The following is a 26192-nucleotide window of genomic DNA, read 5'->3' as shown; positions in this document are numbered from 1 at the left end:
GCGAAGATGGAATGAATTGAGACGTTGCTCTTGGCTGAGATACATTGTCCAGGCCTCGCTGCCGTAGAAGAAGGTACTGAGGACACTGGCTTGATACACTTGGACTTTTGTGTTCCGTGTCAGTGCGCCATTTTCCCACACTCTCTTGGCCAGTCTGGGCATAGCAGTGGAAGCCTTTCCCATGCGCTTGTTGATTTCTGCATCGAGAGACAGGTTACTGGTGATAGTTGAACCAAGGTAGGTGAACTCTTGAACCACTTAGGGATCACTCACCACTTAAGAGGATACTTATCACTTAAAGGGTTACTCACCATCATTGCTGTTGGAACTATGAAAAGGACCTCTGAAACATATTGAGAGACTTTCTGGGATACTTTGTCAAGATTTCACCAACACTGTAGCAACATTTGTTCCAGAAATTCTCTGAAGACTTCACCTGAAAGAGGTAAGTGCTGTGCTACTCCATCTTACTGGACACTTTATAGGAGTCACCAGGATAAAGGGAATGCTTGGTCATGGGCATCTTGCTAGGGGTCCCCCTTGGCCTGGACAAGGAATGGGAGGAGGGCAGGTAGAGCAGCATCAGTTGCTGCAGGATACAGGGACAGGAAGTTAAAGAAGGTGAGGTGGTGTCCTTCTCCCCTGTGGGTACAGGACAACTCTTCTCTTCTGGACCTCCTCCACCAGGATTTCCAGTGCCACATCCTCTCCCTTGGTCCCTGAGCCACCCTGCAATGTGTCACTGTGTGCAAGCCAAAGCACTCCACACCTTCAGTGGAAGTGGGTGTGTGGAGCCCACATATACTGCTCCATCAAAATTCTGTCTAATCCGCACTTGACTGTGAGCACCTCCAGGCAAGTGCAAATTATGGTAATCAGCAATTAGGACTACAATTGTGTCCTAAATCAAACTGGCCAGTCTTATCAGCACTACACCCATGGCTGGACTTTCATGATGAGGCGGTGCTATTTTGCGTAGCTCAGGCAATTAATTGTCTGCATTCGTGGCTTCTTCCCCTCTGAGGCAGGATATCCCATCTCCAAGAGCTGTTAGATAATCAGCAGGCTGGCAGCTCTTCAGTCATTGCTGAATGGTATTGGTTAACAACTGTTTCTCCAAGTGTTTTGTAATTTCATCCCACATTAGAAACTGTAGATAAAAACAAAAAATGCTGGAACCACTCAGCAGGTCTGGCAGCATCTGTGGAAAGAGAAGCAGAGTTAACGTTTCAGGTCAGTGACCCTTCCAGTTCCGAAGAAAGGTCACTGACCCGAAACGTTAACTCTGCTTCTCACTGACCCGAAACGTTAACTCTGCTTCTCTTTCCACAGATGCTGCCAGACCTGCTGAGTGGTTCCAGCATTTCTTGTTTTTATTTCAGATTTCCAGCATCCGCAGTATTTTGCTTTTATTTTAGAAACTGTAGAGTTTGATCTTATTCTTTGCCACAAAGTTAGTGAATCTTCATGTGGATCCTGCCTGCCCTGGATCTGCATTCCTGGCTCCAGTCCATTTCTTGGTGTAATTCAAATAGTTGGAGTGTCTCCTGGAACCATTTACAGCTCTTCTGGGGTATGGAGCATCAACCCAGGTGGATGGGAATTTGATCTTGGTCATCTTTTTAACCTTTCTGTGTCTTTATTATTTATTCTTCTGAAATTACTTTCTCTTTGGAACTATCTATGCCTTCTTTCTTTGCCTCACCCTGACAAAGAAGTATTTTAAAGGATCCCTCACAACACTAATTAATATCTCCAGAAAGGCAGCACAGTGGCGCAGTGTTCAGCACCGCAGCCTCACAGCTCCAGCAACGCGGGTTCAATTCTGGGTACTGCCTGTGCGGAGTTTGCAAGTTCTCCCTACGACCGCGTGGGTTTTCGCTGGGTGCTCTGGTTGCCTCCCACAGCCAAAGACTTGCAGGTTGATAGGTAAATTGGCCATTATAAATTGCCCCTAGTGTAGGTAGGTAGTGTGGGATGTGGTAGGAATATGGGATTAATGTAGGATTAGTATAAATGGGTGGCTGATGGTCGGCACAGACTCGGTGGGCCGAGGGGCCTGTTTCAGTGCTGTATCTCTGAAAAAGAACTTCACCTTAGCTGCATTTTGATGTCAGTTGTCCATTGATACAGCTTACTCCTCTCCCACAACTGTCTGAAATTCACAGAAAGCTGAACCCTTAACTCCTCCACCACATCTCTAGCCAAACATCCACCTCCCCAATCTGGCTGTTTAAGAACTGGCTACCCTGACATTGGTCAGAATTTTGGCCCCACCCACCGGCCAAAATGTCAGGGACCAGCCCGCCTCCGCTGGGCCTGGGAGCCATGCTGCAATTTTACGTGGCCCAGGCCCTTAATTGGACTTGGGCAGGACTTCCACCTATTTGAGGTAGGAAGTCCCGCCTAATGGAACTGCCAGCCAATCAGCAGGAGTGGTGGCCACTGCTGGGACTGCACCCAGCCAACAGCAGGATTGTGGACGCCAGCCCAAAAAAAAAGTATGTCCCTGGGGCTTCACCAGAGACTATTGGCTGGGCCCTGCCCAGGCAAGAGGTGTTGGTGGGGGGGGGGGCGGTGGTGTTGTTTAATGGGGTGGTTGGGCCGTGGGGGGTGGCCCTCTGTGGGAAGCACGGTGCCCAATCAGGAGGGGCCCCCCCCCACCCCTTGCCTGCAAGGAGGCCACCAGATTTTACCTAGTGACCTCTTGGGGGACCTCAGCCGCCTGTCTGTTGTTGGTAAAATACTAGTGGTGGTGGGAGGTGGCCTTAAGTGGCATTCATTGGCCACTTAAGGGCCTTGATTGGCCTGGGGCGGGCCGGCCATTTCACACTGTCGCCACCCCTGGTAAAATTGCCGTGGGGACAGGAAGGCATTGGTAATGGCACCCCTCTTCCCACGCAATTTTACGACCCTCCCTGCCACCAACCCGCTCCTGCGGTGGTTCATAAAATTCCGGCCATTTTCTTTGAGCCCATGCTTCTTAAATCTACTTGCTAACTTCTGGCACTTTTGCAGGACTCTAATCTTACCACTTCCAATGTTATTGGTTCCAGTATGGACCATGACTACCAGCTGATTCTCACTCCTCTCAGAGACTTCTGTACCTGGTCTGTTCCATACTTTACCCTGGCACCTGGGAAGTAACACAGCTTTTTGGTACTTCACTCTTCCTCCTAAGGCAACCATTTCTTCCATGATGTTGCTTATGAAGTAGGTATTCATTATTAAAAATGTATCTGCCAAGGCAATGCTCTCAGAGGACCCCTACATCTCCTTTCTACTCCTTGGTTCAACTTAATGCTGCTTCCAAGCTTTGTCTTCTACCACTCTATCTGCCTAAGCATTGACTACCTCTTGGAATGTGTGTTCCAGAAATAACCCTCCCCCAGCCATCTCTCAAGCTTAATGTCTTTGAGTGTGAGTAAATACAGATGGAGACACTTTGTGTAAGTGTACATGCGCTGGTTGCTAAAACCACCCAGGAATTCCCCCACGCAGCAAGAATCTCAAAACATTGTAACACTTCGTATTGCATTTAAAATTACAATGGATCAGAAGTGGCATGCCAAACAATGTCTGGCCATTGTAGCTTTTAAAATCTTCATCTAATTTAAGCATAAAAATATAATTTGGATGCAGCAACCAATGAACAGAATCTCCAGTGGACCAGTAACAAAGACTCATCACTATAGAAACATTTTAGAGCTTAATCAACAGTCTGTTACAATCGTTTTAAGAAAGCGAGTGTGCCTGAAAACCCCCCAATATACCCGTGGCTTTCATTAAACATTAAGATTCAATATGGCAGCACAGAAGCAGGATGTGTTGGAACTCTGTATTCTGCAAGATTACTAATGCGGCCTGCACAGGCCAGGACATACTGTATGGAGCCTGCAACATTTCCTGCATGGGGATGGGGCAGGGGAAGCAAAGGAAATCAAATGGAGGTGTCCTGCTTTATTGGGAACTTGCACCTCTCAGTGTGTGATTGAAGGGGGCAGTGTCAGAGGTTGGGGACAGGCCTTCTCAGCAAAAGAAACAATATTCAAGTGAACTGAAAAATGTTAGTTAACTTACATAGGGGAAAATTACAGATGTTGAAAACAATCCAAACATATTTTTGGTAGAAGGACAAGTGAGTAGTTAAATTAGATGAGGTCAAACTCAAGAGTATCTTCTGAGATCTTCCTTCGCTAATTTTGATGAAGTCCATTTGCCTTGGAATGGGTCCCAGCAAAATCACTGGCATGGAGCAATAAATATTATAAACAAAAGTGGACAAACACCTATTGCGAGCTCTGGCTGATACGATTAAGAAGCTAAACTTGTTACTGTTGCATGAGCATGTGACGGAGATTAAAGAAAAACAATCTTTCCCACAACAAATTAACCATTTAAGTACCAAACTTCATTCAACATTGCCATTTAAAGAGAGAAACATGTTTTCGCATCAGCTAACTTAAGAAAACCAGGCTCCAACGACTGTTGATTAATATAGAGTTACAAATTAGGGTAAAATGCACTCTGCATTAAAATATTTAACTTTCTGGTGGTGCTTAGTGTATTCTGTATTACAGTATATAGAGCACAACAGAGGATTTAGAGGGATAAGAAACATCAGTGATCTACACATAAAGAAAGGATTTTAAATCACTTTCACTAATCATGAATTAACGCATTAATGGCAAATATTTTGTAACTTTGAACAACATCAGAAATTTACATGCCAACATTCATGGTTTTCAAAACTTGCAACAATTTAAAGTTTGCAGTAAATGTGGTGCTTCCCCATCTAATCTGTTTCAGAAAATCTTTATTTTAAATTATTTTAGGCACACATAGTATTGAATACAGTACTATGGTTTGGTACTAGTTACTAATGGGTAGTAAAATCTTGGCAGTCGACCTCTGTTGCTGCTTGGGTGCTACCCAGGACCATCCAGAGACTCGTTTTAAATTGCAGTTTCCTCACCGAGGCCCGTACGAGGTAAGCAAAGCTTGTTCTCTTTTTGTCCTAGATTAAATAATAAACGAGTGATAATATATTTAGAATGAAGCATAATTATGCTTGGCGTGTTGTAAGCTAAAGCATCCAGGAGCAACAAACTACATAATCCATAAAGTTGTAGGGGTTTGTATTAGGTTTTCAACAACGAGAGAACATTGAATTGCAGACTGGAATCCTCTGTTAAGTGCACAGAAACCTAGCAAAGGGACAATTTAGGATAGATATCAAGAAGGACAGCTTCATGCAAAAAGTCATGCACATTTTTGGAATAGTCTTCCAGATAGGGTGGTAAAAGCCAAAGCCTTAGATTAATTCCACAAACAGTGACATGATAGGATGAATGCATGTCAATGGGCCAAATAAACTAACATACGAACATATGAATTAGGGGCAGCAGTAGGCCACTCGGTCCCTCGAGCCTACTCTGCCATTCAACAAGATCATGGCTGATCTGATTGTAATCTCAACTCCACATTCCCCCTCCTACCCCCAATAACCTTCCACCCCCTTGCTTATCAAGAATCTATCTACCTCTGCCTTAAAAATATTCAAAGACTCTGCTTCCACTGCCTTTCGAGAAAGAGAGTTTCAAAAGCTCACAATCCTCTGAGAAAAAAAAATTCTCATCTCTGTCTTAAATGGGCAACCCCTTATTTTTAAACAGTGATCCCCAATTTCAGATTCTCCCACAAGGGGAAACATCCTTTCCACATCCACCCTGTCGAGACCCCTCAGAATCTTATATGTTTCAATCATGTCAACTCTTACTCTTCTAAACTCCAGCGGATATAAGTCCAACCTTTCCTCATAAGACAGTCTTGCATTTACATAGCACCTTTCATGACCACCGGATATCTCAAAGTGCTTTACAGCTAATTAAGTACTTTTGAAGTGTAGTCACAGTTGTAATGTAGGAAATGTGGCAGCCAATTTGTACACAGCAAGCTCCTACAAACAGCAAAGTGATAACGACCAGACAATCTGTTTTTGTGATATTGATTGAGGTATAAATTTTGGCAAGGACACCAGGAAGAATTCCTCTGCTCTTCTTCAAAATACTGTCAGAGAGATGGACTGGGACTTGGCTAATATCTCATCCAAAAGACAGCACAGTACTCCCTCAGTACTGCACTGAGTGTCAGCCTTAACTTTTATGCTCAAGTCCAGGAACGGGACTTGAACCCACAATCTTTTGACTTGGGGGTGAGTGCTACCAATTGAATCATGGCTGACACTTTATTTTAAGTAAAATACTGACCCAGCCCATTTCGATCATGAAGAACAGAGTGCAAACAGTCTATCTATTTATCTTATTTTCTGATATTAAGGTTGAATTTCCATGGGGGTTTTCCTGCTCTACCACGTAATTTGACTGAAAAACCACAGACACCCTGGACACATGCAGATAAGTGAGAAAACCTTCACAGAAATTAGTCTTTAACTGAAACAGCATGCTCTTCTCCTACCTGCTTTAATACAAGCTAAGCCTGAATATTGTACGAGAGTCCATAGTTTTTGTTCAAACTTTGAATCTATATTTTTAAAAACTAGAAAAATGATTTCATGGACATTGAAACATCTGGAGATAGCTGAACTTTATGGTTGCTTTCAATAAAAAGCAAGCTCAACAAGAGGTTCCTGGATTTGACCAGTAAACAAATACTGGAAACCAGGTAACTTCGAAGAAACCACAAGGGGTTTGACTTAAGAGCTATACTTTGTTGTGACAATACAGCATTTATGACTAGCATGAGACCTGCTTGGAAAAGCAGTTTCACTTTTAACTGTTAATAAATACTGGCTTTTGGACTGCTAAAAGCAGTCAGGCGGAATCAGCATATGGGCCTGCCAGGAGATCAGAAGAAAAACCAGATAACTGTTACCTGCATCTTTAAAGAATCCTTGCTCTGGAAAAGAAAAAGCTTGTATGAAGTGGTACTGTTGCCTCCTTTAATTTTGAAGACAGCCTGAATACTTGCAGAAATCTTGCATTTTTAAAAAAAGGACTTTTGCATCGAATGTGTGTGAGAACTGACACCTCTGTTGCTGCATACTTGATAGATGACCTATGTGAAGCCTTCTGCCATTGAATTTCTTTGAACGCCTACCCAAACAGACTCTTCATTAACCTCGCCTGGAAAAATTCCTAGTGGCCACCAACTATTCGACTTTGGGACACCTTTCCAATAAAGGACTTCCATATCTTTTCAGTAAAAGTTTTTTTTATTCCTTTTATTCCTTTGAAACAGCCGTAAACAAAAATCCCTTTTTTTCTTGCTTAACCGGTTCTTGGATGTGTGTGCGTGTGCGTGAGGGCTAGGATAATAATATAGGGCTTCAATATTTCAATTCGCATATAGATTTACTTCATCATTGGTTAAAACTTGGTTTTATAATAAATGGATAATTTTATTGTTTATTAAAGAAACCTGGTTGGTGTGCTTTATTGTGGGGACAAATAAAGTATCGAATTGGCTGTTTCGGTAAGTGGGAAAATTTATTGATATGTTATGACCTGTGGAGAAGTGAGACTGAATGAATTAACAGTGCACTCCTCCCACCTCAGTCGTAACAATATATAGGAATACATTTGTTGGCAAATGACGTGTTATGTATTCACTTCAAAAACGTACAGTCAAGATTCCACCTCATGAATTTAATGGTAAATTTTATTTTATTCAGAGTGTATTATAGTTTCATTTATCTGTCTGTTTGTCCCCTTGTCTTGTTTACTAAACTCTTTTGCTCAATTTTATTCTGCTGCTAATTGCAGCATATGCATAGGGGAACAGTCCCGGCTCCAATAATAATTATATCTCTCGACTTGGATTGAAGCACGGTAAGAAACTATGCAGTGCACATTTAGTGGAATCCCTTTCTATTCTATTCATGTTCTTCGATCATTACCAGTTCTTCCATCATTACCACCCAACCACCTAATTTAAATATTAACACTGCTTAAGAAATGGGCGGAGGAAGCTGCCGCTTCCTCACCCAAACTAGAAATTCCATTGGTCTGAAAACAGGATGGCAATATGGAGAAACAGGTCCATATCCAATTTCTGCTGCAATAATGAATAATGCCCTGCCGCTATCACACTACAGCTGGGATTTTACCATGGCGGGGGATGGCTGGAAGATCGTCTGGCAGCAGCCAGTCACGGAGCCCGTTCCAGGAGGGCCGGGCCCGATCTTCCTGGCGACAGCAAGGCCCCGTGGCGCACCCCCGCACCCACCCCCCGCCCCGCTGTTGAGTAACTGGACTCAGATTAAAATATTCTAATTAACAGAATGCATAGATTTAAATAAAATTGACTCTCCAATCTTACTGTCGGGCTGAAATCTTCTGAGCGGCAGCAGGCACTCACACGCCTTCACTTTCCCGTCTGGGGAAAGCAGGCACCACACTGGTACGAGGGGGGAACTTAAGATTTTTAGTGTGGGTCGGGGAGACGGGGTCACATTTGCATCACTAATGTAGGAGACGGTAGGAAAGGCACTTTGTTCAGTTTGCGGGGGGCGGGGGTAAGGTCAAGTGTAAGTGTTTTGGGGGTCGGGGGGAGAGGGAAAATAATTAATTTCATTGCTAGTGGGGGGTGGGAAAGCAGCAGCAGATTTTAAATCAATACAGTGGGGGGGGTATAACTTCAAAAATTTAAAATAGCTGGCAAGGCTTTAAAAATGGCGCCAGCACCTGCGCACAGGCAGCTGATGCCATTGCTGGCGTCAGAGAGCCCACCCCCTCCACGTGATTGAGGGGGGGTGGCGGCCCAGCTAGCATATTATTGTGGGCGGCTGCAAGGAAGATCGTGGCAGCATGGAGGTGCACAGCCTGCACATGTGGGCCGCCATTTTTTCTGCCTGCCATTACTCGCAGCAGTGGGTGCATAAAATCCACCCCTATAAGTGCACTAACAATAAGGAGAGTTTTCCCAGTCAAGGTGATGCGGGATTTGGTGTGTGTGGGGAGTTAGCTCCCCTGAAATTATTGTTGGGTCGGGATCCCAACATCTTTCCATCCTCGGGCTGGATTTTATGCAGCTGCCGCTTGGAATGGCGGAGGGCGATAAAATGGTAGCCCGCATGTGTGGTCCGCGTACTCCCATACGGCCACGATACGCCGGTCAGGCCGCCCTTCACAATCACATGGAGGGGGTGGGCTCTCCAACGCTGGCAATGGCGTCAGCTGCCTGTGCGCAGGCACTGGCGCCATTTTTAAAGCCTTTCCAGATAAATTACATTTTTTAATTTATACCCCCTACTGTACTGATAAAAATCTGCCACCCCATTCCCACCCCCCCCCAATAACAATAAAATTCATTATTTGCCCTCTCCCCCGCATACCCCCACCAAAACATTTACCTTCCACACTTGACCTTCCCCCCCCAAACAGAACAAAGTGCACAGGTCACCTCTTCCCATCAGCTCCTGCACTAATGATGTAACTTTGACCCCGTCTCCACCACCCCGCACTAAAAATGTCCAGGTCCCCCCTTCCCCACTGCTGTGGTACCTGCTTTCCCCAGACGGGAAAGTGAAGACGTGTGAGTGCCGGTTGCCGTTCAGAAGATCACGGCCCGATGGTAAGATTGGAGTCAATTTTATTTAAATGCATTCTGTTAATTTGAATATTTTAATCCGGGTCCTGTCGCCCAGCGGCGGGGGTCTCCATGGCCACGGGGCCTTGCCACCACCAGGAAGATCAGGCCCAGCCCTCCTGGTGTCGGGTTTTCGTGGCGGGCCACTGCAGGAACGATCTTCCGGCCGCACCCACCTACCACAGAGCCCAACGTCTTTCGTTGCTTTCAAAGATCCCAGCCCTCCTCTGGATTTCCCCCGCGGTGAGTTCTGAGGCCAGCAGGAAACCCCCTTGGAGCTGGTGGAACCCAATTAAGGCAATTATGAACCTCTTTATCCCTGCGTTCTGACTTTTCCAGCCAGTGCATGGGTTAGCCACAGTGAAAGACTAGCGCTGACAAGGGCAGTTCTTTCAGCCTGAATTCACTGATTTCTTTGGGAACAGCAACTTTGTCCAGTGATTTCCGAGTGCCTTGGAGACTACTGAGTCCAATCCCAACTTCTTGCCTGCGAGACATCCTGCAATATGGGGGCTACCTATTCTGCAGTAGCTTGGACCTCTAAAGAGGAGCTCCAGCTTGCTCCAGCCCAGCAGCCACAGCAACAGGACCAGCAACTCCAGCAGCAGCAGCAGCTGCCTTCTCCACAGCCACATGCAGCTGCATGGGACAGAGGGGATAGACACAGAACTACACCTTGAAGGGGGCGATATCCCCCAGCACAGCATCTGTAGACCAAGGGTCAACTTCCCTGACCTCTCCGAACAACAGTGCCTCAGAAAGCTCAGTCAGTGCGACTGGTAGCCGCCAACATCTGAAGCCTTTTGGAAGCAGATCTCTGCCCAAGAAGAGCAGGTGGCCATGCATTGCCCCGGCTGTTAAAGTCCTCTGGTCTGGTTCCTTCCAAGGATCTGCTGGTGGCATCTGCAGGATTTCACAATCTGTAGCCCACAACTGCATCACCCAGATTACCAATGACTTCTTTACAAAGACCTCCAACACTAGACATTTTAACACAGACGAGACCTGTCAAACTGAGAGGGCTGTCGGCTTATCTTCACTTGCAGGATTTCCATAGGTTCAGAGGCCATAGACTGCAATGAAAACACCATCAGATCAGCCAGGCATCTTTGTTAATGGGAAGGGCTTCCACTCCTTTAATGTGTAGCTGGTGAGAGCATCATGCAAGTCTGTGCCAGGTAATCCGGGAGCTGCCGTGACTCCTTCATCCTTCATCTGTCACATGTACCACAGGTGTTCTCTGCACCAAACAGCCACAGTGGGTGGCACTTGAGAGAAAAGGGATATCACTCAAGACCTAGCTGCTGACCCGAGTGAGGAATGCAGCCACAGAGGGACAAGAGAGATATAACAGGAGTCCATGTCAACAATAAAGCAAGCCATTGGCTTATTCAAGATGAGGCGACAGATGTGGAGGTGCCCTTCAATATTCCCAGCAAGGGTCTCCAGGATTGTGTGGTCTGCTGTGCCCTTCAAAACATGGCACTGCAGAGAGGACTGGAGCTGGTGCAAGAGGAAGGTAGAGAGCTCCTGGCATCCAAGGAGGAGAAGGAGGAGGAACCAGATGCCCCGTTGGTGCCTGCAGCTGCAGACTTGGCTGCCAGATAAGCCAGAGACAGACTCACCCAGGCATGCTGCACTTGAAAAGTGTGCTTGCAGCATTGTAAGCTTTCCATTAAGACCCCTGTGCAACCACCGCCTCCAACCCCACCTCAACAAAGCTCCTTCCAACAGTCACCCAGTCAACCATCACAGTCATACCATTTCCTCCTCATCAAGGCTGCTCATTCCATTCACCAGAATGAAACTGACCATAAACTCACTCCTTCATTCAAAACAGACCATTAATGAAACAGTAACTCTGTAATAAGCAACCAAGTAAATCCCTTTGTGCAACTAAGACATCTTCCTCTCACACTTTCTGTTACATCTATGTGGTGCTAACCCTGTGGCCTCAGATCTGGAGGTAGGCTACTCATTCCCCTGTTCTGACACATGAGATACCCATCGCAGACTTCCTTTGGGTTTTGATCCCATCAGGATCCTGCCAGAGACTGTTCCATCTGCACCTGGTCATCAGGACAGAAGGCAGCATGCGCAGCTCTGCCTGCAGGAAGGCCAAGGCCCGAGAGGTGGGGGCCCCGTGAGAAGAGTCCCCGTTGCAATCAGCCCTTTCTCCATCTTCTCCCTCAGGGTCTACCTGCATTTCCCTGTTAACCAAGGCACCTTGTTCAATCTGCAAGTTCCCCTCCAAGCCACACACCATCCTGACTTGGAACTATAGCGCCTTTCCTTCACTGTCGCTGGGTCAAAATCCTGGAACTCCCTTCCTAATAGCACTGTGGGTGTACCTACCCCACACATACCCCTACCCCACACCTACCCCTATGGGGAGGCGGTGGCCTAGTGGTGTTATCACTGGACTAGTAACCCAGAGACCCGGGTATTGATCTGGAGACATGGGTTCGAATCCCACCACAGCAGAAGGTGGTATTTGAATTTAATTAATAAATCTGGAATTAAAAGCTAGTCAAATGAAACCATTGTCGATTGTTGTAAAAACCCATCAGGTTCACTAATGTCCTTCAGGGCGGCACAGTGGCGCAGTGGTTAGCACCGCAGCCTCACAGCTCCAGCGACCCGGGTTCTGGGTACTGCCTGTGTGAAGTTTGCAAGTTCTCCCTGTGTCTGCGTGGGTTTCCGCCGGGTGCTCCAGTTTCCTCCCACATGCCAAAGACTTGCAGGTTGATAGGTAAATTGGCCATTATAAAATTGCCCCTAGTATAGGTAGGTGGTAGGGAAATATAGGGACAGGTGCAGATGTGGTAGGAATATGGAATTAGTGTGGGATTAGTATAAATGGGTGGTTGATGGTCGGCACAGACTCGGTGGGCCGAAGGGCCTGTTTCAGTGCTGTATCTCTAAATTAAATAAATAAATAAATACATCTGCTGTCCTTACCTGGTCTGGTCGACATGTGACTCCAGACCCACAACAAAGTGGTTGACTCTTACATGCCCTCTGAAATGGCCTAGCAAGCCACTCAGTTGTACCTAACCGCTACGAAGTCAATAAAAAGGAATGAAACCGGACGGACCACTTGGCATCGACCAAGGCACCGGAAACGACAACGGCAAACCCAGCCCTGCAAAGTCCTCCTTACTAACATCTGGGGGCTTGTGCCAAAGTTGGAAGAGCTGTCCCACAGACTAGTCAAGCAACAGCCTGACATGGTCATACTCACGGAATCATACCTTGCAGACAACGTCCCAGACACTGCAATCACTATCCCTGGGTATGTCCTGTCCCACCGGTGGGACAGACCCGGCAGAGGTGGCGGGACAGTGGTCTACAGTAGGGAGAAAGTTGCCCTGGGAGTCCTCAACATCGACTCCGGACCCCATGATGTCTCATGGCATCAGGTCAAACATGGACAAGGTAACCTCCTACTGATTACCGCCTACCGCTCTCCCTCAGCTGATGAGTCAGTACTCCTCCATGTTGAACACCACTTGGAGGAAGAACTGAGGGTGGCAAGGACACAAAATGTACTCTGGGTGGGGGATTTCAATGTCCATCACCAAGAGTGGCTCGGTAGCACCACTACTGAACGAGCTGGCCGAGTACGAAAGGACACAGCTGCTAGGCTGGGTCTGCGGCAGGTGGTGGGGGAACTAACCCGAGGGAAAAACGGACTTGACCTTGTCCTCACCAATCTGCCTGCCGCAGATGCTTCTGTCCATGACAGTATTGGTAGGACTGACCACCGCACTGTCCTTGTGGAGACGAAGTCCCGCCTTCACAATGAAGATACCGTCCATCGTGTTGTGTGGCACTGTCACCGTGCTAAATTGGATAGATTTCGAACAGATCTAGCAATGCAAAACTGGGCATCCATGAGGCGCTGTGGGCCATCAGCAGCAGCAGAATTGTACTCAACCACAATCTGTAACCTCATGGCCCGGCATATCCCCCACTCTACCATTACCATCAAGCCAGGAGACCAACCCTGGTTCAATGAAGAGTGCAGGAGGGCATGCCAGGAGCAGCACCAGGCATACCTCAAAATGAGGTGTCAACCTGGTGAAGCTACAACCCAGCACTACTTGCATGCCAAACTGCATAAGCAGCATGCAATAGACAGAGCGATCCCATAACCAACGGATCAGATCTAAGCTCTGCAGTCCTGTCACATCCAGCCGTGAATGGTGGTGGACAATTAAACAACTAATTGGAGGAGGTGGCTCCACAAATAACCCCATCCTCAATGATGGGGGAGCCCAGCACATCAGTGCGAAAGATAAGGCAGAAGCATTTGCAACAATCTTCAGCCAGAAGTGCCAAGTTGATGATCCATCTCAGCCCCTTCCTGAAATCCCCAGCATCACAAATGCCAGACTTCAGCCAATTCGATTCATTCCACGTGATATAAAGAAACGACTGAAGGCACTGGATACTGCAAAGGCTATGGGCCCTGACAATATTCCTGCAGTAGTACTGAAGACCTGTGCTCCAGACCTTGCCGCATCCCTAGCCAAGCTGTTCCAGTATAGCTACAACACTGGCATCTACCCGGCAATGTGAAAAATTGCTCAGGTCTGTCCTGTAGACAAAAAGCAGGACAAGTCCAACCCGGCCAATTACCGCCCCATCAGTTTACTCTCAATCATCAGTAAAGTGATGGAAGGTGTCATCAACAGTGCCATCAAGCAGCACTTACTTAGCAATAACCTGCTCAGTGATACCCAGTTTGGGTTCCAACAGGGCCACTCAGCACCTGACCTCATTACAGCCTTGGTTCAAACATGGAAAAAAGAGCTGAACTCAAGAGGTGAGGTGAGAGTGACTGCCCTTGACATCAAGGCACCATTTGACCGAGTATGGCATCAAGGAGCACTAGTAAAACTGGAGTCAATGGCAATCAGGGGGAAAACGCTCCGCTGGTTGGAGTCATACCTAGCACAAAGGAAGATGGTTGTGGTTGTTGGAGGTCAATCATCTGAGCTCCAGGACATCACTGCAGGAGTTCCTCAGGGTAGTGTCCTAGGCCCAACCATCTTCAGCTGCTTCATCAATGACCTTCCTTCAATCATAAGGTCAGAAGTGGGGATGTTCGCTGATGATTGCGTAATGTTTAGCACCATTCGCGACTCCTCAAATACTGAAGCAGTCCGTGTAGAAATGCAGCAAGACCTGGATAATATCTAGGCTTGGGCTGATAAGTGGCAAGTAACATTCGTGCCACACAAGTGCCAGGCAATGACCATCTCCAACAAGACAGAATCTAACCATCTCCCCTTGACATTCAATGGCATTACCATTGCTGAATCCCCCATTATCAACATCCTATGGGCTACCATTGACCATGAAACTGAACTGGAGTAGCCATATAAATACCCTGGCTACAAGAGCAGGTCAGAGGCTCGGAATCCTGTGGCGGGTAACTCACCTCCTGACTCCCCAAAGCCTGTCCACCATCTACTAGGCACAAGTTAGGAGTGTGATGGAATACTCTCCACTTGCCTGGATGGGTGCAGCTCCAACAACACTCAAGAAGCTCGACACCATCCAGGACAAAGCAGCCCTCTTGATTGGCACACTATCCACAAACATTCACTCCTTCTACCACCGATGCACAGTGGCAGCAGTGTGTACCATCTACAAGATGCACTGCAGCAAAGCACCAAGGCTCCTTAGACAGCACCTTCCAAACCCGTGACCACTACCACCTCAAAGGACAAGAGCAGCAGATGCATGGGAACATCACCACCTGCAAGTTCTCATCCAAGTCACACACCATCCTGACTTGGAACTATATCGCTGTTCCTTCACTGTCGCTGGGTCAAACTCCCTTCCTCACGGCACTGTGGGTGCACCTACCTCACATGGACTGCAGCAGTTGAAGAAGGCAGCTCACCACTACCTTCTCAAGGGCAATTAGGGATGGGCAATAAATGCTGGCATAGCCAGTGACGCCCACATCCGATGAATGAATAATAAAAAAAAACACAGACTGCGGCGGTTCAAGAAGGCAGCTCACCACCACCTTCTCAAGGGCAATTAGGGATGGGCAATAAATACTGTCCTAGCCAGGGATGCCAACATCCCATGAATGAATTTAAAAAAATCCTTTGTAAACTGGCAGCCAGCATGCACTTGGTGGCCAACTGCATCTGATTCTCCATGAGGTTGATCACTCTTTCCATGCAGGTGGTCATCAGCACAAATGCCTGAGACATCATGGCACTCACACTAGAGATGGACTCTTCCATTTTCTGTGCAAGGTTGCTCACTGCCTCTGGAAATGCTGACAGAAGCACACATATTTCCCACTGCTGCGTGCTGTCTGTTAGCACCGATACATGCATCTCGGTGAGTCCAGCTTCTCAGATAGATAGGGTGGCACATGGTGAGGCACACATCACATGTGAGCAGAAGCACACATATTTCCCACTACTGTTGCACAAGTTCACTTTTCATGGATGACCCCCGAGGCTCAGCATCTGTGTCCATCTGAACAGAGCTTGGAGTGTCCAGTGCCCTCCGACGGGGACTCTCCACTGCTGTCCCTGTTTCCAACACCAGTACCTGCTCACATGTGATGTGTGCCTCACTATGTGTCACCCCATCTATCTGAGAAGCAAGACCCACCGAGATGTATGTATCGGTGCTAATGGAGAACGCACAGGAGTCATGTGGCAATGCATCCTCAGAGTGCTGGTCCTCCTCTGAGAACTTCTTGGGCTCCTTCCTCATCTTCTCCGTCGGGATCCACGATGGAACTATGGGAGATGAAATAGAGTGGGTGAAATAGAGTTCCAAGTTAGCATTGTGCAGATCATGATATTTAATGTATTGATTCAATGTGAGTAACAGTTAAGTGCCAAATGGCAATGCTTCATTTAAAGCTGTCACCAGGTCTCTGGGCCACCCCCATCTCTCTGTTGCTAATAGCCTGTACTGGTACCACCCTGTCGATCTCAAATGTGATCCTTCATCGCGGTGTGAGTGGCCATGGCTGCAGGTCTATCCTTGGGTCTCAGCCTCTCGCTGGAGTTGTGGGCTTTCTTCTCCTGTAGACAGAAAAGGCAAGAGAGTTATGAGTGTGAGAAGTGAACTGATTGTTGAGGATGGAGGGTAAACATTTGAGGAGGGTGACTGTAAGGAATGGGAGTGAGAGGGCAATACGATGAGGGTGAGTTTGAGTGTTGTCTGCTGAGGTGGAAATTTGAGGAGGAGGCTGGAGAGAAAGGAATGTGTGTGACAGTAATGTGTGTCAGTCAGAGGAGTGCTGTGCAGGGGAATGCTGGGGAAGTGAGAGGTGATGGCTGCCAGCTGAGAGTTGCAGGACACTCACCTTTCCGGACGGAATGAGGTTATTAAACCTTTTGCAGCACTGGATCCAGGTTCTGAGCACCACACTCCTGCTGCTCACCACCTCTGCAACTCACAGGCCTCCTCCTCCTTCTATCCTCAGGAAAGAGGCCTTCTCTTTGTGCCCTCACTGCATTCAACATGACCTCCAAGGATGAGTCTGAGAACTGGGGGTAGCCCTCCCATGTCTTACCTCCATGCTGCGGTTGTTACCCCCTTCCTATTACTTTCTTGAATTCTTCACTCAGTGCTGCCATTGTGAGCCCTGCTGGGGTCCCTTTAAATAAAAATCCTTCATTGCTTGTTTAGGCACACCATTCCAGCCATCCTCCCTGATTAGCTGGGGAACCTGGAAGTGGGATGATAATGCCATGGCTCTGGGAAAGAGCCTCGCAAAGCCCGCTAATTAATCAAACAGGTTCCTGATCTGGAAATATTCCCGCCATTCCGGCAGTGAGTAAGTGCAGAAAATTCCACTCAATCAGTTTACTGTCGGGTCTCACAGTGTAATCTGGGAATCATCAATTGTTCCCTGAATTTTGGGGGACTAAAGCAACAACTTGCATTTATATAGCACCTTTTACGTAATAAAACGTCCCAAGGTGCTTCACAGGAGCATTGTAAACCACAATTTGACACCAAGCCGCATAAGGAGATATTAGGGCAGATGACCAAAAGCTTGGTTAAAGATGTAAGTTTTAAAGAGCTTATTAAAGGAGGAAAGTGGCATAGAGAGGTGGAGAAGTTTAGGGAAAAAATTCCAGAGTTTAGGGCCTAGGCAGCTGAAGGCATGGCCACCAATGGCGAAGCAATTAAAATTGGGAATGCTCAAGAAGCCAGAATTAGAATAGTGCAGAGATCTTGGAGGGTTCTGGGGCTGGAGCAGATTACAGAGATCGGGAGTGGTGGGAGGAAGCTCGTGTGGATCATAAACACCAACATGAACCTTAATTTAACTTCTCATCTTAAAGATGGCACTGCCAGTGTGGGCCAGACTCTCTCTGGGGTCAGGAGTAAGTTATTAATGATGCTGTGTGTGTATTAAAATTCTTGAATTCAGTTTTCCTATGCTCCAGGAATTGTGGTGATCAGTTACCTCCTTCAAACGTAACAAGTGAGAAACCACTTTTTTAAATGCTGAATGCAAATTGCACGGATGTAAGTGGATTGTCAGTTGGTAATAAACATCTCAGACTGTGGTGTACAACCCCCTCAGTGTGATGAGGGAGTTAAAGTTAAGTTAAAAGAGTTAGTGCTACCCTCGTTAAAATAAAAAGCAAACAATCCTCTTAAACTTTTCTTCTTTGAATATGAAACAAAACCTAATATCAGCTTTTTGTGGAAGTTCAATAAAGAACATTTACTATTTGCAAAGCTTAATTACTGCAGGTAATTGAAGGGCCAAGGTCATTTTTGCAGCTGTTATCAACAAATCTTTAATCTTTATGGTTTCAGAGAGACACATGAAGCCAGGTGACTAACGGGAGCAACAGGCATTTGAAGCAGAATTTTATATTGGAAGCATGCTGTAAGGACACAAGAGCTACTTTTTTTGAGTAAAACCTATTGAGTTTCACAATGGCTAACACTGCTATGCAATTGGTAGCCTTGATTGTGTGCATAATCGGCATGGTTGGAACATTATCAGCTACTATTATGCCACACTGGAGGATCACAGCGCACATTGGAGCAAACGTAGTAACTGCTATTGTCTATATGAAAGGGTTGTGGTGGGCATGTGCCATGTTCAGCACCGGCGTCTTCCAATGTGAAACCTACAACTCCGTCCTCGAACTTCCAGCAGATCTGCAAGCTGCTCGTGCCATGATGGTCATCTCAGTTGCTCTCTCATTGCTCGCTATAACAATCTCTGTGGTTGGAATGAAATGCACTGTGTGTGCTAAGGGTTCTCCAATAAAAGACAAGGTTGCTGGCACTGGAGGAGTCTTCTTTATCATCGCTGGGCTGACGGGTTTGGTGCCAGTAGCATGGACAATGAACGGAGTGATACTGAATTTCCACAACCCTATAATTCCAGGTGACCTTAAGTTTGAAATTGGTGAGTCCTTGTACCTCGGGGTCGTTGCTGCTATGCTGAGCGTCATTGGAGGAGTCATGCTGTCCCTGTCATTTATAGGTAGGAGAACTGAGTCCTACAGTAGACGACCAATGTCCTACCAGAATCCCACAGCAAACCGTTCCGTTCCTGTAGCATCAGCTGCATCTGTTCATTCAAAAGCTGCAAAATCGGAGTTCAACTCTTACAATCTGACTGGTTATGTGTAGATTTGGAATTGTGTATTCAGTGGCAGTTAGGTAACTCAGTGGAATTGCTTTATAGAGTAATGATAAAGATTATTCATTAGAACATGATAGCTTGCTTTGAGAGAATAATTTATATAATTTTACCGATAAAGATTAAAACTTCCCTCCACCCATACAGCATACAGGTGATAGTGTACTTTTTGCACTAAAAAAATCTGTCATCTCACTGTATTTGAAATTGAGAAAAGTACTTTACTGGGTTTGCAGATAACAGGTTGGTTAGAATGGAGCTTGAAGTAGTATAGTTTCTTCCTTTTTTGAGATCCTGCTTTTACTGCACACCATTCCTAGGTGGAGAGTTGGTAGGTGAAGGGTTCAGGGGGCTTGGCCATCTTAGAAATATCTTCAGGGTATGTGAATAGGTTGAATTTCATTTTTGCAAGGAAAAATCATGGATTTTAGGGCATATTTTCCTCATGGATGTATTTTTATCGGAGGTGGAGTTAAGGGGGAACATTGGGCGGAATCTTACCACCTTTGAAAATTTTTTGAGGTTGGAACCAAAAGCAGGTCCCAACCCTACTGGTGATGCTGGCGTCATCTTACTGGAAGCGGCAATTAAGAGGCCACCTCTGGGAACGCCATCCAATTAAGGATGGCGGACAGAACATGCATCTGGCTAGGCCTATGGGAGGGCCCACAGTTGTCCTGATGGCAACCCCACCAGGAGAGGTGGGCACTTCTGCAGCAGGCACAAAGGGGCTTCAAGATGGAGAAGCCCTCTGAAGATGTATGAAATCTTTTAAATTATTAGTGCTCACAGCTGCCAGGCCAGCATTGTGAAGGAGGACTCCCTCCAAAAGGATGACTTGTGGCTGCAGCTCTGGCCCTGTGGCAGAAGCGGCTCCAGGGGTGCAGGGATAAATAAAGGAGGCTTTGCTGCACTCCCAGCTTGCAGCCGAGAGAGCACCTCCAGGCACCTGCTGGGCTTTGCCCCCAGTTGGGACTCATTCCCAACCGGTAAGATCTTGGCACGTGACCAGTTAATTAGCACTAATTGGTTACCCGTCACTACCAGGCAGGTAGCCACTTCAGTTGCTCATGAGGTGGACTGACATACTATTCTGCAAATATTCCCCCCCCCCACCCCACCCCACCCCCTGCCTCCAAAACCACCTCCACGTAGCTGGTAAGATCCCGCCCATTGTGTCTAATCTGCATCTGTTCAAGACAATGTACACATGTAGCATAAAGAACCAGCATCTCATCACCCAACACAGAGGCCACTGGCTTCTACCTCCCTCGAAGGCAGTGGACAGCGCTCAACTGAGTCCACATAGAGCAAGGAAGATGTGGCCACCTGCTCCACAAGTGGAAGACCAGGATGACCTGCAGTGCGATTGTGGCCATGAGTCCCAGACCAAGGAACACATTACATCAACCTATCGACTAAGATATGTTATGGGAGGCACTTCATTTCTCCACTCAACATCTCAAGAGGCGATCGAATGGATAGCTAAGCTAGACATTCCATTGTAAGCTTTTCCAGTCATACGAAAGTAGTAGCCCAAGACAATTTAAAAAATATATTTTTCTTTCAATGTCTTCATGAGATAGGGTTTGGTCTTTTTTGGAAGGAACATATCAAAATTAAGGATTAAAGGAAAGCCCATTTGGCCCATTGAAGCTAATCCTCTAGTTTACTGATGCTCCCTTTTTAGCAAGCAGCTTCACCTTGAATGGCTTTAATGAATTTTCCCCTCCTACTTTCATTAGGAGACAGTTCTAAACAATTCGCATTTCAACAAAATGATTTTTCACTGTTTATTTAAAACAGTTCTTGTAAATTTAAATTTATATCCTCTGTTTTGAAGTTCCTGGCTGAATTTGAATATACAAAGTTTACCCTGTCTGTATGCTCTTCAATATTTCATATTACATATACACATTAAGGGCATCCTGTATGGCCTGATGCATTATGCACCTAACTTCACTTCTGATAAAGTCCTGGAAGTGGTGTCAAATGCTGGGGAACCAGTGTAACAGCTCCCTACCTAATCCTCCTGCCCTACCCATCCAAGTTACCCAGCCCCGCCTGTTCCAGAACCAAATGTTTTAGCTGGTTTAATTTCAGTTAACGGCTTGATCATTTTTCTAATTTAGAATATCTGATGATCTTACAATGTGGGACAGTCAATATTCCACCTTAATTACTATATGTAGAATTCAACAAAGACAGGTCAAGGTAATCTCATGGGAAGACTTAAATGTAAACATTTTTGTTAATTCAAAAGTTGGTTAGTTTGGTGACAATGTAAAAGAATTGCTAATCTTTTTAATTAAGTAATATTTGAATGCAACAGTGGAATATCAAGTTTCTTCATTTCAATTACTTAAACTGGCCACCTATGGTATTATTTGTACAATGATGCATGTGTTCAGTTGTATGGTGTCTTTTTGGAAAGCAGTCGAGCATTTTTATTAATAATTGTAAAATCTTACCACAATATTAAACATTACTCACATAATAAAAGTGGCTTTGGAGAACGTATCAATGGTTTAGTGTGTAATTGAACTGCATGTACAGTACTGAGCTATCCAGGGCTCAGGTTCAATCCCTGCTCTGTACTGATTTAACTGATCTCACCCAGGGTGACAGTATGTAAACTTTAGCTGAGAAAAACTCAACGGGACTCCTGCCCATGATTGGCATCCAATAATTTTTTTCTGAAATGGCATGGGTGTACACACTGGGTGAAGACAGGTGAGGCTTGAGTGAAGCCTGCTGCAGTTGTACAGTCTGGCAGTATTCACTGATAAAGATCACATGGATAAAATAGCCATTTGAGTGAAATTTTGGAGAGCCCTAATGCATATGGAATTGTATTCAGCTCGAGTGCTTCATTGAAGAGTGAGTAATACTTGATATCTGTGTTTCTGTTAGAAGTAAGCTGCTGATCAAATCTATAGGTTTTGTTACTGAGGCAATAATGTGTCCATAGATTCAGATGAACCATCATAAGTCACTCAGGGCTGGATTTTTTAAAGCCCACTAAGTGCGGGTGTGGGGGCGAGCGCGATTTAAAGATTGCCTTCCCGGGGCTCGGCACTGGGACCCACTGTCTCCAGAATATGAAGCCATTTTTAAAGGGATGGTCAGAGACATGGAATGTCAACCCTGCAAACCTTCAATTAATTGCCTGTTGAGCTCATTATGGAGCTCATTAACAGGCTTGCTAGCAGAAGATTTTAAAGGTAGCAAACGGTGAGAATGCCAAGTAGGGAACATGGCTGGGTGTACAAGATGTGAACACTGCGGACAACCATGAGGGCCATGGGAAGGGGTGATTAAAATAATGCTGAGGCACAAAATTAAGCTTAACTGCTTCAAAAGTGCCACAGAGTAGCCTTTGCCAGAGCTGTAAGACCAGAGGAGCAAAGTGGTGGGCTACAAGGGGAAGAAGGCATCACCCAAGACATTGGGTCTACCACCCAAGAGTCAGCTACCTGCAAATGATGGAGTGCCAGTGTCGCAGTAGGCTGTGACTATTCAGGCAGATGGTCTCAGACGTTTGTGCTCTGATCCACAATGTCCTGAGGCCTCTTGGCCCCCATGTCCCTTACCTGCAGTCATCAAGCTCTCCATCATCCTCAATTTCTATGCAACTGGGTCATTCCAGGGAACTTGTGCGGACCTTGGTGGCATCTTGCAGTTGGCAGCCCATCATGCCATCAGGCAGGTCATAGATGCCATACTCCGGAGGGCAGGGGACTACATCCACTTTGACACAGATGGACCAGCACAGGCACAGAGGGCGTTGCCTCCATTGCTGGATTCCCACAGGTGCAGGACATTAGTGATGTGGCCATCAAGGGATCATGTGATTGGCCAGTGAAATCCATCAACAGGAAGAGCTTCCACTCACTCAACGTCCAAGTTGTCTGCGACCACAACAAGAGTTTCCTCCATGTGTGCGCTCCCTTTCCGGGCAGCTGCCATGACTCCTTCATCCTCTGCCAGTCCAGGTTACCTTGGATCTTCACTCTAACCCCCAAGACGGGTGGTTGAGAACAAGAGATATCCCTTGAAGAGATGGCTACTCAACCCTCTAAGAGAGCCCAGACAGAAACACGGAGACGATACAACCAATGCCATCTACTCAACAGGCCAACTATTAAGCAGGCTATTGGGCTTCTGGTGCCTGGATCGGCTGGGTGGCACCCTCCAATACCCTGCTGCAAGGGTCTCGCTCGTTGTGGTGGTCTGCTGTGCTCTCCATAACATGGCCCTCCAGAGAGGTGTGGACCTTGAAGACAATGAGGCCTGGGAAGGGGACAGTTAATTGGGGGGTGGTGGGGGAGCAGGAGGCAAGAGAGGAGGAGGAAGAGGAGGTGGTGGGGGATAACACTGAACAGAGAAGTGCCCCTGTTGCATGACAAGGTGGCCTCCTCCTGCCACTCTCTGGGAAGAGGACCTCTCTGCTCTCACTCACGGCCTCCAGCATTAGATCCAGGTCAGCATCGATGAAGCGAGGGTCTGCCCTGTCCCTAGTGCCAGCCCTCCAGCTCCCCTGTGACATCTCGCTTCCCTCTCGTTCTGTGGAAGGCAGATCTCTCCCTCATGACAACAAACAGCTTCAGTGATGACTGCTGTGGGAGTCTACGAGTCCCACACATGATCTGACCCACCTCCAAGCTGGGCTCACTGCCTCTAAGTGGACACGAAATCTGTCTCAATACTAATTAAGGGCTTGCCCATTTGAAAATTGCAATCTGAATCAGTTTTCCACTGAAGGCGGGTTTCCCACCAGAGGCGGGTTTCTGACCCAAAACCAGACCCGGGGTTCCTGTTTCCCGTCTTCTTAACAAAAATCCAGACCTCAGTCTTTGTTTTTGTGCTTTGCACTGACAGAATAATGTCAAAGACAACATAAAACTTTCCAGGGCATCTATCATGTTATGTGCATTCCATAATGAGAGCCTGCACCACAGTTTATTCACTGGAATTCCCATGTCACAGTGACATGAATTGATTGCTCAACCAATTACAGCCTGGCCAACAACACCATTGTCTTAAATTCAATCCACTACTATAAAAAAACATGTTATGGCTGAATCTAATTTGGACATTATGTGATGTTCTTATATGTCTAAGAAGTACTTGGGTATGCATTTGTTCTGCCACTTTTCAACTGCACACATGGAATCCTCACCTCCTCACCCAAATTTGCCATCTCATGACTGCAGAGTTCTGGAGCTGAGTGGCTGAGATATTCTCTGTTGTGTACAGGAAACGAGAAAAGTCTGTCACGCAGAATTAAAAATGTGTGTTTTCCTTCTTAACGTATTTTTAAAAGTACAGACAAGAAAACAACATTAAATTAAGTGTACATGAATATTTTTAAAGGCCTTCTGAAAACAAACCTAACAATGAATGCTTATGATCAATTCCTCAGGGAAACAAAAGTGTATCTGGTTGATAATATAGATATTGAGTCAATGACTAGCATTCTCAAGACTTTTCAATACTAAAGGATCAGCAGGTTACATCAATTTATTCTATGAGCTCTAATCCATTTTTCATAAAATTTGATTTGAACTATTGAAAATCATAATGTTCCTTTTTTCTAGGCATAAGAAAAAGAGCTTCAAGATATTAAGCAGAACATTTTAAATGGACTAAGATTTTTTTATTAAAACTATGGGATATTCTGTTGTTACTGATTGGTTTAATTACCAAGTAGTATTGTTACATGAATGTACTTTGTAGTTTAATTTTTTTCACTTTCTGATGCTTTGGTTAAGAGAATAACATTATAAAAATGTAAAACTCATTGAAAATTAGCAATTGTAATCACCAATCTTTAACTGATTGCAATAAAATATTCTAATCATGGTTCTTGTTTTAAACTTGGATCATTTCTATGTCTATCACTGACTACTTAAATTAGAGTAGATACAGGTTCATTGAATCTGTTCCTCTTTGCCGCTGCAGATGGGTCAGGGGATAGATTCCCAGGCTACCTGCCCTACATTGAATCATGCGTTGGATTCCTTGCACTGATTCCTTCAATCAGATAAAGTTTGGGTTGGATTTCTGGAGATGTTTGTTGTGAGTGGATCATGAATTAAAACTGCAGGGCTGCCAACCTGTAGTCAGATATGCTGGGGGTGGAGAGCCCCCACTACTGCCAGTCAGATTGACAGGCCTAAATCAAACAACTTATGGGTGCCCTGTCCGCACAGATTATGGGTGACTTCACCTCACTCAGATTATGCTCATACTGATCATCAGGTGGCAGGCAGTAAAATCACTGCAATGTTTTGGCTCCAGGACTGCACATTATTTAGCACTGATGTTGAAAGTGTACTCTGTGCCCAATGAACTCAATGTCCAAATGCAGGCAGACAGCACCTAGCACAGTAGAATCTGCCACAACAAGAGCGCAAAAGGCTCATTAGACCTCAGAATTTATCTAAATTAGGGGTCCCTTGTAGTGTTTCTCATTTTCAGGTACAAATGGACAGGATGTCTGCTGCACATGTTTAGTTTAGTTTAGAGATACAGCACTGAAACAGGCCCTTCGGTCCACCGAGTCTGTGCTGACCATCAACCACCCATTTATACTAACCCTACACTAATTCCATATTCCTACCACATCCCCACCTGTCCCTATCACCTACCTATACTAGGGGCAATTTATAAAGGCCAATTTACCTACCAACCTGCAAGTCTTTGGCATGTGGGAGGAAACCGGAGCACCCGGAGAAAACCCACGCAGACACAGGGAGAACTTGCAAACTCCACACAGGCAGTACCCAGAATTGAACCCGGGTCGCTGGAGCTGTGAGGCTGCGGTGCTAACCACTGCGCCACTGTGCCGCCCAAATGATGGGCTGAACTTAGTGCAGATGTTTGGAGCAGGAATGGTAGCATGGGGGGA

At 46.1% G+C, this 26192-nt stretch overlaps 1 protein-coding gene and 1 long non-coding RNA gene across 7 annotated transcripts in view; one reads left to right on the top strand and one right to left on the bottom strand.

The window, feature by feature from the left end:
- Positions 1-25072, top strand: part of LOC137377646 (claudin-14-like) — a 32212-nt gene extending 7140 nt beyond the window's left edge. For 2 of the 6 annotated variants that reach the window (XM_068047523.1, XM_068047519.1), the window contains exon 2: positions 18439-25072. In XM_068047523.1, coding sequence (XP_067903624.1) covers positions 18562-19269 — 708 coding nt within the window. In that variant the 5' untranslated portion in view covers positions 18439-18561 and the 3' untranslated portion in view covers positions 19270-25072. Of the gene's footprint in view, positions 1-4835; positions 4991-6339; positions 6421-18438 lie in introns of all 6 variants that reach the window. The other 4 variants (XM_068047521.1, XM_068047525.1, XM_068047520.1 and 1 more) reach the window with 4 other exon arrangements.
- LOC137377647 (uncharacterized) overlaps positions 16260-26192 on the bottom strand; it is a 37827-nt gene continuing 27894 nt past the window's right edge. Inside the window, exons 2-3 of the long non-coding RNA XR_010976451.1 lie at positions 16525-16682; positions 16260-16391 (exon numbers count right to left, since the gene is read on the bottom strand). This is a non-coding gene — a long non-coding RNA (uncharacterized lncRNA). The remainder of the gene's footprint in view (positions 16392-16524; positions 16683-26192) is intronic.

Source organism: Heterodontus francisci, chromosome 15 (assembly GCF_036365525.1).
Source record: "Heterodontus francisci isolate sHetFra1 chromosome 15, sHetFra1.hap1, whole genome shotgun sequence".
NCBI lineage: Eukaryota > Metazoa > Chordata > Chondrichthyes > Heterodontiformes > Heterodontidae > Heterodontus > Heterodontus francisci.
This window is presented reverse-complemented; position numbering and strand designations above follow the sequence as displayed.